At 36.1% G+C, this 12,236-nt stretch overlaps 1 protein-coding gene across 1 annotated transcript; it reads right to left on the bottom strand.

The window, feature by feature from the left end:
* Positions 1–5,207: 5,207 nt before the first annotated feature.
* On the bottom strand, positions 5,208–8,717 carry LOC306974282 (uncharacterized protein). The gene is made up of 2 exons (XM_079571459.1): positions 8,475–8,717; positions 5,208–5,377 (listed from the first exon to the last, which is right to left on the bottom strand). The coding sequence occupies exons 1-2, from the start codon at positions 8,644–8,646 to the stop codon at positions 5,247–5,249; spliced, it is 303 nt and encodes a 100-aa protein (XP_079427585.1). The 5' UTR covers positions 8,647–8,717; the 3' UTR covers positions 5,208–5,246.
* Between the last annotated feature and the right edge of the window lie 3,519 nt (positions 8,718–12,236).

Here is a 12,236-nt window from a genome sequence, read left to right as displayed (position 1 = left end):
GATTGAGTGACTACATCTGCTAAAAGTTCGCTAAACTCCGGGAATAAAGTATTTCTGTGATAAAGACCAACCAAACTTAGAGACAGTGGAATATTTATGGATAAATACGAGTCAGATACGTTATATTTAACGTGGATTTTACATGAATGGCTCGGATTATTCGAGAGGAAGCTATCGGTCATTTAACCCCTTAACTCCCACCTGAACCGAGCACATTTTCTCCAGTTTGGCTTTACCCCAGTCCAAAAGCTTCTGGAAAAAAGCTGTGAAAATGGCAACAAAACTGAGACGGAAACAATGATGGAAATAAAAGTGACGAAAAATTTATGAAAAAGTGGCAAAAATGTGACAAGAAATTGAAAAAAATGGACGAAAAAATGACAAAAATGTGACAAAAAATGACAAAAATGTGACAGAAATGTGATTTAAAAATTGACGAAAAAATGACAAAAACTTACAAAAATGAGCTGAATACCCAACAAAAAAATGATGGAAAAAAAAAATCTGATGACGTGAGGAAAAAGATCCTCTCGGTTCAGGCGGGAGTTAAGAGGTTAACAGCTCAAGCTAAAGGTTTGCAGCTAACGTTAGCATTTTTTCACCGTAACCGTTTATATTGAAGTCGTTTATTCATGAGAAATACAAACACACGACTGAAAAAGCTGATTTACTTCAGTCGTGTTGTTTAGTTCAAAGACCTGTCGCTGTCAGGCTCTTCTCCGACTCCGACTCCGTATAGTGACATATCGATGCTCACTACTTTTCGAGATGCATTGTGGGAAATTTCGAGTGCCCTACTTTTTTCTCTCTGGACATTCGGACACCCCTACAACATGTGACCACTATATAGTCACTATATAGGGAATAGTGTGGACATTCGGACACAGCCTTAGTTAACACTTTGATACATTGCACCTGCCAAATCTAGTACTATGTCATGGGGTTTCCAAACGTTCAGGCCACGCCCCCCAGAATCTCTGAACCAACAGCTCAGAGCCCCCTTCTGTAAAATGTTATCGAGTTAGGCGAGGTCTTTGTGCCCGTGGAGGAGCGTGGTCACTTCTAACTTCACCCCCAGCTGGAGCTATAGGAATATACAGGGAGAGGCTAAATGCTAACTCTCGTTTTGCGTGACTGAGGGCACGCACAAAGACCAGACCGGTACGTATCAACTCGTCTAAGCTCAGGTAAGAACAGATCTCAGAGTGGGAAAACGGTGGCCTGTTCCTTTAAAACGCACCATCATTTAGAAAACTCCATCACAGGCTGCGTAAAACGTATTTAATTACAATAAAAGCTGAAGCTGTAATGGCATAAACCAGTGTGTCAAGCAACAGATCACTTCCTTTTGCCTTTTCATATCTGACAAATAAATGATCAGTTCCCAGTCGAGCTCTGCCCTTTCTTTTCAAACCAGAGGGGGCGCTAACCTTCTCACTCACGTAGATGAAGCTCCCATCCTACTTTTCTTTACTTGACTTTTACCAGAGGGAAACCAGTTTACATATCAAAGATGTGCCTTTTATAAGACCTATTGATTGTGATTTTGCTGCGCTGGGTTTAAAGAGTCGTTGCTGAAATGGATTTAAAGGGAAACAAAGTTGTAAAAATGTCTGAATTATGTGTAATGGTTCAAATAAATCAAAACCTGAATATGTTTTAATAGTTTTATTTGAATAAAGTTCCCGTGACATGATTTTAAAACATGATCAACATTTCCACAAACTTTCAGACACATGAGCCGAACACATTTGAACATAATCACACTGTAAACCTCAGTCTGAGCGAGGGATTTAACCTTTGAATCCCCACATTTCCACCGCACAGGAGCGAACGATCATCACTCATTTGTCAGTTTGATACAAAGTAAAAAGATAAAAGCTCTCTTAAGTAGGGCTGGGTACCGTGTGGTGTCTGATTTAGTCCCTCTGGGGGTAATACAAGTGTTTATGGGATGATTGGGGGGTCGCAACTTGACTGCCACCGGACCGGAGCCACCAATACACACTAATAGAATCACAAAGAAGAAGCTAACAGGCTAACGGGTAAAGCTAACTGCGGGCTAGCGCCACTTAAACAGTATTTACAGCCGAGTTTGAGTGAAAAAAAAATATCTCCATTGTGTAATTGGATGAACAATGTCCCTCTGTCCCTTTGTCTTTTCTGTTAGCGTAGTATTTACTCTCACGGACAAATAATGAGTAAAAAAACTGAACTTGTTTCAACACCTGCAGTGGCGCTTATGGCCTCTAGGGGCACGAGTTACTTAGTACTGCTTTTAAAGGAAGAAAAAATGGGAAAAACAAGTGGGAAAAATAGGAAAATTTGGGCCGAAATGTAAAAAAGAATGTGTGTGTGAGAAGAAAAAAAGGAGAAGAAAAATTGGGCCAAAATAAATGTAAAAAACACAGAAAAATTGGTTAAAAATTGAAAATAAAATAGGGGTTTCACCTCAAACACATGATACAAATGTAAAATAAATTTAAATAGAAGGAAAAGGAATAAATGTAGATTTTTTTTAAAGTCAGTTTTATGGTTCTATATGACAAACGTTTCCGTATCGGTATCGAAAACCGAGTATCGTTAAAGTGCTGGTATCGAAAAAGATGTAACGGTGCCCAGCCCTGCTCCAGTCGTCCCAGATTCTCCAGGCGTTTTATATATTTCCAAACAACCTGTAAAAGGGGAGGTTAGAGTTTGAAACAGCCCCTAGTTTAAAGACTTATTAAACCCCACTGGACACGAGTCTCTTTAGAGAAAAACGTGAAGAAAGAAAGTGCCTCGTTATTTAAAGTCTCTTCATCCATGGACTTGATGCTTTTTCACTTTTGCAAAAGCTTTTCCTCGTCGTTTGAAGGTGAAACTGTTCCCTCGAAAACAGGATTGAAATGAAAAACTCAGCAAAGGGCTCCGTTTGACAAAGTTTGGACTTCTTACTGAAGAGTTGGCAAAGTATTATTAGAGGTCGACAGATGTGGGTTTTTCTGATGCTGATTTCTGGACAATAGCTGAACAGTGACAGCAGGGGGCGCTTTATCAGGACATTCATGTTTGGGGTGTGCAACATATCAGGGTTTAACCTCTTAACTCCCGCCTGAACCGAGAGGATCTTTTTCCTCACGTCACCAGATTTTTTTTCCATCATTTTTTTTGTTGGGTATTCAACTCATTTTTGTAACTTTTTCGTCATTTTTTATCACATTTTTGTAATTTTTTTTGGTCATTTTTGTCATTTTTTCGGCAATTTTTTTCCGTCAATTTTTCCGTCATTTTTTTGTCCTTTTTTTTCATATTTTTGTCATTTCTTCGTCCATTTTTTGTCAATTTCTTGTGACATTTGTGTGACATTTTTGCCACTTTTTCATACATTTTTCGTCACTTTTTGTCAATGTTTTCTCACTTTTTTTGTCACATTTCCATCGTCTCAGTTTTGTTGCTATTTTCACAGCTTTTTTCCAGAAGCTTTTGGACTGGGGTAAAGCCAAACTGGAGAAAATGTGCTCGGTTCAGGCGGGAGTTAAGGGGTTAAACAGGCAGAAGCTAAGCTTTTCCACCCCCGCATCAACGGCACTTTTCTCATTGATTTCTGGAGATACGTATTTTTCATATTCAATTAATGCAGTCCTTATATTTGAAGAGTTAACTGTGCTAGGCTAATGCATGTCTATGGTAACGAGTAGCCTGCACTAAAAACAGTGTGACCCTGAGGCAAATCACTTATAACACCAGACTAACCATATAAATGTATGTGTCGACTACAATACAACCCTTTAGCATTTAAAATAACTTATATTTGAGCACTTCCTGGTTGTAGCTACGCAGCGGCGGAGTGATCTGCTCGGTTACCGGATCTACAATAGTTTGTTTACCTGCGGCCGCCATTACTACACGTGGAATTCACAAAGGAGCTTTCTACAAATCAGATATGGCGACGTTTGGAGGACGAGCCCATGATTTTGAAGAGGGTTTTAACCCCTTAACTCCCACCCGAACGAGCACATCTTCTCCAGTTTGGCTTTACCCCAATCCAAAAGCTTCCGGACAAAAGGTGAGAAAATAGCGACAGAACTGAGACGAAAACAATGATGAAGATGTGACAAAAAACTGAGAAAAAATTATGAAAAAAATGACAAAAATGTGACAAAAAAGTGAGAAAACTTAGACAAAAAAGAACAAAAAATTTACAAAAAAAGATGAAAAAATGTCACAAAAAATTGACAAAAAATGACAAAGAAATGACAAAAAAATGGGACAAATGGACAAAAAGTGACAAAAAATTTACTATTTGACAAAAGTTACAAAAATGAGTTGAAAACCCCCCAAAAAATGACAAATGTGACAAAAAAGTGAGAAAACTTAGACAAAAAAAGGACGAAAAATTTACAAAAAATGATGAAAAAGTGGCAAAAATTTGACAAAAAAAGGACAAATGTGACAAAAAATGTACTATTTGACAAAAAAAATACAAAAAAGTTACAAAAAAAAAATGAGTTGAAAACCCCCCAAAAATGATGGGGAAAAAATCTGACAACATGAGGAAAAAGATCCATTTAGATGAGTTTTTTAGGTCTCAGCTTTCAAATGAGGCGTTACACTGGCCTACAGGATTTGGGTAAAGCTGACCTGGAGAAAATGCTCTCGGTTCAGGAGGGAGTTAAGAGGTTAATGCAGGCTACTAGTTACCATAGACATGCACTAGCCAAGCACCGCTAAACTCTTCAAATTAATAAAAAAAAATCTCCAGAAATCAACAACATTCTGGATAACTAGGAAATGAGGCCCTATGTCAAAAATCCTGAAATATCCCTTTAAGAGGTTGATGCCATTTTTAAAGCCCAAAAATAAATGTAGATGTTTGCAGCACATTTCTGGTGAAAAGTATCGCTTCATCGTCGTCATCGGGAAAGTCCCCAAAAGTAGCAATATACATTTTTGTCTTTATCGCCCTATTAGTGGGTCGACCTTTATTGATTACCTCTATTTGGCACAGACTGTTTACTAATTAAATGGGCTTTAACTTCCCACTGAAGTCCGACCCTGTTTCACCAACTAAACACTGCCATATTCACAAGTTCCTCTGTGGGGCTTCTTCTTCAAAAAGAAAAAAGTTAAAAATGGGTCCATTCCACGAAAAGATTCAGGGAAGAAAAAAAAAAAACGCTTCCAGGAAAATCCAGGAAAAAAACCAAAAGAGTCAAATAAACATTCAAACTTCTCGCTTCTCGGTCTCGTCTGAAAGTCCGCGTTTAAGAGTTCTTCTTCTTCTTCCGTGGCCTCCGCTTGTTGGCGTTGGGTTTCTGTTGGGTTTGGGGCGACACTGGAGACGCTGCGTTTTCACTGGGGCCCGGCTCGTCCTCGCACAGCACCACCGGCATCCCTACAGACACGGGAAACACGTCACAAAGGTGTCTTGCCCGAGGACACAACATCCACACGTAAGTCAATGCAAGAGTCACATTTTATAACATGTTGGCAGATTATAAAGCTTAATAATTCTCCCAAATCTAGAAAACTCTCGAGCCGCGTTTTTGTCACATTTATGAGGCGTGTTTGTCTATTTTCCTTTGTCTTGATTTTGCTTGTTTTTTGTGTTTTTGTCATTTTTTGTTGCTTTCTTGATCACTATAAAAAAGAAATTTGAAAGGCAACCAGAAACAACAAAAAAGTGACAAAAAATAATTATAAAATAAGTAAAAATGCAACAAAAAACGTAACAAAACAGTGGCAAACATGCGATAAAATCAAAAACGCAATAAAAAGTAAAAAAAAAGTGACAAAAAAGCAATGAAAAAGTGGCAAAAATCTGATTAAAAAATTGCAATAATGTGACAAAAATGAAAGAAAAAATGCAACGAAAACAAAACAAAAAAACGTGACGACAAAAATATGAAAAAGTAAAAAAATCTGTCAAAATTGCAATAAAAAGCAAAAAAACAAAGCGATGAAAAAGTAAAAAAATCTGATTTTAAAAAATGCAGTAATGTGACAAAAATGTAATTAAAGAATAACAGCAAAAGTAAAAAAGAAAAAAAAAGTGACAAATCTATGAAAAAAATTAATGAAAATGTAACAAAAACGTAACAAAACAGTGGCAAACATGCAATAAAATCAAAAACGCAATAAAAAGTAAAAAGACAAAAAAGTGACAAAGCAATGAAAAAGTGGCAAAAATCTGATTAAAAATTGCAATAATGTGACAAAAATGAAAGAAAAAATGCTGCAAAAAGAAAACAAAAAAACGTGACGACAAAAATATGAAAAAGTAAATCTGTCAAACGCAATAAAAAGTAAAACAGAAAACAAAAAAGCGTGTGACTAAAAAGCAATGAAAAAGTGGCAAAAATCTGATAAAAAAAATGCAATAATGTGACAAAAATGAAATAAAAAAATGCAACACAAAAGTGACAAAAAACAAAAAAATTACAAAATTTTGAAAACAATAACAGCAAAAAAATGGCAAACATGCAATAAAAAATGAATACAAATATGAAAAGCAACAAAAGAGTGACAAAAAAAAGCGATGTAAATCCAATGACAACACGTCACATTTTATAACATGTTCGACATCTCTAAGCTGGAACGTTGGCAGATTTTAAAACTTAATGAGACCCAATAGTTCTCGAGCCTATAGGCCAGGGTAACGCCTCATTTGAAAGCTAAGACCGACAGAACTGATTGACGTTTTTGTCACATTTTAGGCGTGTTTGTCTATTTTCCTTTGTCTTGATTTTGCTTGTTTTTTGTGTTTGTCATTTTTTGTTGCTTTCTTGATCACTATAAAAAATATATCAAAAACAACAAAAAAGTGACCAAAAAAATGATAAAATAAGTAAACAAAAACGCAATAAAAAGTAAAAAAAAAGTGACAAAAAAGCAATGAAAAAGTGGCAAAAATCTGATTAAAAAATTGCAATAATGTGACAAAAATGAAAGAAAAAATGCAACAAAAACAAAAAAACGTGACGACAAAAATATGAAAAACTATAAAAAATCTGTCAAAATTGCAATAAAAAGCAAAAAAAAACAAAGCAATGAAAAAGTGGCAAAAATCTGATTTTAAAAAATGCAGTAATGTGAAAAAAATGTAATTAAAAAATGCAACAAAAAAGTGACAACAACAAAAAAATTACAAAATTTTGAAAAAATGCAACAATAACAGCAAAAAGTGGCAAACATGCAATAAAAATGGAATACAAATATGAAAAAGTAAAAAAGAAAAAAAAGTGACAAATCTATGAAAAAAATAAATAAAAATGCAACAAAAACGTAACAAAACAGTGGCAAATATGCAATAAAATCAAAAACGCAATAAAAAGTAAAAAGACAAAAAAAGTGACATAAAAGCAATGAAAAAGTGGCAAAAATCTGATTAAAAATTGCAATAATGTGACAAAAAATTAAATCAAAAATGCAACAAAAAACTACAAAAATGCAAATAAAAATGCAACAAAACAAAAAAACGTGATGACAAAAATATGAAAAAGTAAAAAAATCTGTCAAACGCAATAAATGTCTAACAAAAAAGCAATGAAAAAGTGGCACAAATCTGATTTTAAAAAATGCAATAATGTGACAAAAATTAAACTAAAAAAAAATGCAACAATAACTGCAAAGAAACATGCAATAAAAATGGAATACAAATATGAAAAAGTTAAAAAAAAAAAGTGACAAAAATCTATGAAAAAAATAAATAAAAATGCAACAAAAACGGAACAAAACAGTGGCAAACATGCAATAAAATAAAAAACGCAATAAAAAGTAAAAAGACACAAAAAAAACAAAAAAGCAATGAAAAAGTGGCAAAAAAGTGTCAAAAAAAATTACAAAATTTTGAAAAAATGCAACAATAATAGCAAAAAAGTTGCAATAAAAATGGAATACAAATATGAAAAAGAAAAGAAAAAAAAAAGCAACAAAAGAGTGGCAAAATAAAGCTATGTAAATCCAATGACAACACGGCAACAACGAAAGGAAAATGATCCATTTAGATCAGTTTTCTGGGTCTTACCTTTCAAATGAGGCTGTAACCGCTGAGATTTGGGCAAAACTGAACTGGAGAAGATGTTCTCGGGTGGTAAGAGGTTTTTAACTTGCATTGGAAAAGTGTGGCATTACTTATTTTAATAAAAAGGGGGAAATACTTAAATGGATGCTGTAGAACCAGAAGGGAGTCACCTTGCTTGTCTATTGTAACCAAAATCTGAACGTGCACAACGACGTATGAAAATCCCATTCCCCTGTCAGGTAAATTCTGCAAATCTGTTCCTAATGAGCTCGGTACATTATGTAACAAATACTGCATGCATTCATTCACCCCTTCCAAATATTCAATGTGCAACTAAACTGTTTTTCTGTTCCCTGGTAAGTTGTCAGCGAGTCCTGCAAAAACCCTTCCCTGCCCCGTCTTCAGAAATACCGATGCTGTAAGATGCGTCTGGGTCTGCAGCAGAACCTCAACACGCGCACACCTTCACCTTCTTTCATCGCAGCGTCCAGGAGCTTCTGCCTCAAGTTGCTCTCCTCGTTCAGGAAGTTCACCTCCTCCTCGTACTCCCGGATCTTCTCCTCGAACAGCGCGTTGATGCCGTCCCCGGTCGAGGCCAGGCGGGCGTTCAGCATCGCCCTGAACTGCTCCCTCTGCGCCATTTTTAATCCGTGTTTGTTGTTTTTCTTCTCTCTGCGAATGCGCTCCTTCTTTTGTGGTCGCCGCCGAGTCAAGTGGTGCGCTGTCGCCCCCTGCTGGACGCCGGTTCAGAGGCTCGTGGGGGCTCGCGTTTATCGCTTTCCACCGTCTGTAAACAAACCTATCTATGCTACAAACCTACAAAAGGTAATTCACTCCGTGCGTCTTTATAAGTGCATTATTTACACGTGGGTCTGCGTTCAAGCGTTTTTAGTTTGACCTTTGAACTCCCGCCTTAACCTCATGACCCCCGCAAGAACCGAGAGCATTTTCTCCGGTTTAGTTTTACTCAAATGTGAAAGATTCTTGGAAAAAAAGCGTCAAAAAAGCGACAAAAGTGAGGAGGAAAATACAAACAAAAGCGCTGGAAAATAGTAACAAAAAACGGACCGAAAAAAAAAAAAAATGCAACAAAAACACAATAAAAATGCGGCAAAAAAAGTGACAAAAATACAACAAAAGAAGTGACAAAAATGTTACAAAGAAGTGACAAAATGCAACAAAAAGTGACAAAGAAGTGACAAAAATGCAACAAAGAAGTGATAAAAATGCAACAAAGAAGTGACAAAAATGCAACAAAGAAGTGACAAAAATGCAACAAAGAAGTGACAAAGAAGTGACAAAAATGCAACAAAGAAGTGACAAAATGCAACAAAAAGTGACAAAGAAGTGACTAAAATGCAACAAAGAAGTGACAAAAATACAACAAAAAAGTGACAAAAATACAACAAAAAAGTGACAAAAATACAACAAAAAAGTGGCAAAAATACAACAAAAAAGTGACAAAGAAGTGACAAAACTGCAACAAATAAGTGGCAAAGAAGTGACAAAAATACAACAAAAAAGTGACAAAAATACAACAAAAAAGTGACAAAGAAGTGGCAAAACTGCAACAAATAAGTGGCAAAGAAGTGACAAAAATACAATAAATAAGTGGTGTCAAGTGGTGCGCTGTCGCCCCCTGCTGGACGCCGGTTCAGAGGCTCGTGGGGGCTCGCGTTTATCGCTTTCCACCGTGTGTCTACAAATCTATCTATGCTACAAACCTACAAAAGGTAATTCACTCCGTGCGTCTTTATAAGGGCATTATTTACACGTGGGTCTGCGTTCAAGCGTTTTTAGTTTGACCTTTGAACCCCCGACTTAACCTCATGACCCCCGCCGGAAGCGAGAGCATTTTCTCCGGTTTAGTTTTACTCAAATGTGAAAGATTCTTGGAAAAAAGCGTCAAAAAAGCGACAAAAGTGAGGAGGAAAATACAAAAAAAAGCGCTGGGAAATAGTAACAAAAAAAGTAACACAAAACGGACCAGAAAAATGACAAAAAAGTGACAAAGAAGTGACAAAAATGCAACAAAACATTGACAAAGAGGTGACAAAAATGCAACAAAACAGTGACAAAGAAGTGACAAAAATGCATCAAAACAGTGGCAAAGAAGTGACAAAAATGCAACAAAGAAGTGACAAAGAAGTGACAATAATGCAACAAAACAGTGACAAAGAAGTGACAACAATGCAACAAAACAGTGACAAAGAAGTGACAACAATGCAACAAAGCAGTGACAAAGAAGTGACAACAATGCAACAAAACAGTGATAAAGAAGTGACAAAAATGCAACAAAGAAGTGACAAAGAAGTGACAAAAATGCAACAAAGAAGTGACAAAGAAGTGACAAAAATGCAACAAAGAAGTGACAAAAATGCAACAAAGAAGTGACAAAAATGCAACAAAGAAGTGACAAAAATGCAACAAAAATGCAACAAAGAAGTGACAAAAATGCAACAAAGAAGTGACAAAAATGCAACAAAGAAGTGACAAAAATGCAACAAAGAAGTGACAAAAATGCAACAAAACAGTGACAAAGAAGTGACAAAAATGCAACAAAACAGTGACAAAGAAGTGACAACAATGCAACAAAGAAGTGACAAAGAAGTGACAATAATGCAACAAAACAGTGACAAAGAAGTGACAAAAATGCAACAAAGAAGTGACAAAGAAGTGACAAAAATGCAACAAAGAAGTGACAAAGAAGTGACAAAAATGCAACAAAGAAGTGACAAAAATGCAACAAAACAGTGACAAAGAAGTGACAAAAATGCAACAAAACAGTGACAAAGAAGTGACACAAATACAACAAAAAAGTGACAAAAATACAACAAAAAAGTGACAAAGAAATGACAAAAATACGACAAAAAAGTGACAAAGAAGTGACATAACTGCTACAAAGAAGTGGAAAAGAAGTGACAAAAATACAACAAAACGGTGACAAAGAGGTGACATAACTGCTACAAAGAAGTGACAAAGAAGTGACAAAAATACAACAAAACAGTGACAAAGAGGTGACAAAACTGCTACAAAGAAGTGACAAAAAGGCAACAAAGATGCAACAAAAAAGTGACAAAGAAGTGACAAAAATGCAACAAAGAAGTGACAAAAATGCAACAAAACAGTGACAAAGAAGTGACAAAAATGCAACAAAGAAGTGACAAAAATGCAACAAAGAGGTGACAAAACTGCTACAAAGAAGTGGCAAAGAAGTGACAAAAATGCAACAAAGAAGTGACAAAATGCAACAAAACATTGACAAAGAGGTGACAAAACTGCAACAAAGAAGTGAAAAAAATGCAACAAAACAGTGGCAAAAACGCGGTGACAATGAGACTTAAACATGACAAGTAACAAAAACGCGACAAAAAAAGGAGACGAAGACGCAACAAAAATGTGACAAAAACGTGGTGACAATGAGACAAAAAAGTTTCGATAACTTTTGTAGGTCTTAGCTTTCAAATGAGGCATTAGACTGTTGCTCTCCAGTCCTGAAGCTTTTTTATTTGGGTAAAGCCAAACTGGAGAAAATGCGCTCGGTTACAGCGCGGGGTAAGAGGTCAACCGAGCGCATTTTCTACAGTTCGGCTGCTTCAAAATAGCGACAAAAACGAGTATGAAAACGCAACTAAAAATCATTAGTGACAAGAATAAGAAAAGCTACAAAAATATGACAAAAAAGCGATATAAGTCCAGCAAAAGTGACCAAAATGTGATAAACACAATAAAAAAGCAACAAAAAGATGACCATTATAATCGCTTTTTTTATTGTGTTTTCGCCTCTCTTTGTTGCCTTTTTGACATTTTTTTGCTGCACTTTCATCACTTTCTTGTCACGTTTTTTTTTTTTTTTTGCTTTTTGTTGCTCTTTTGTTACTTTTTTGTTGCTATTTTCCAGAAGCTCTTAGACTATGGGTAAACCCGAACTGGAGAAAATGTGCTCGGTTACGTCGGGGGTTAAGAGGTTAACTAGAAAGGCGCTAACGGCTAATGCTAACCAAAACAAATTGAGACATGGCTTAAAATAAACCCATTTGAAGTCAGAATTTCGATATGTCGCTCAGAAAAGTTGCCACGTGTGCACTCGGTCTCGTGTAGAAAACAATCAGGGATAAATAAGAGGTTTTAAAACTGCGCGGGTGTGTTATCGTGAGTAGCGTCGTTAGCATGCGGCTAACGCGCGGAACGTAAACAACCACAGGCCGCCGCCATGTTGGATTTACTTCTG

Source organism: Gobius niger (genome assembly GCF_951799975.1).
Source record: "Gobius niger genome assembly, chromosome: 14".
Lineage (NCBI taxonomy): Eukaryota > Metazoa > Chordata > Actinopteri > Gobiiformes > Gobiidae > Gobius > Gobius niger.
This window is presented reverse-complemented; position numbering and strand designations above follow the sequence as displayed.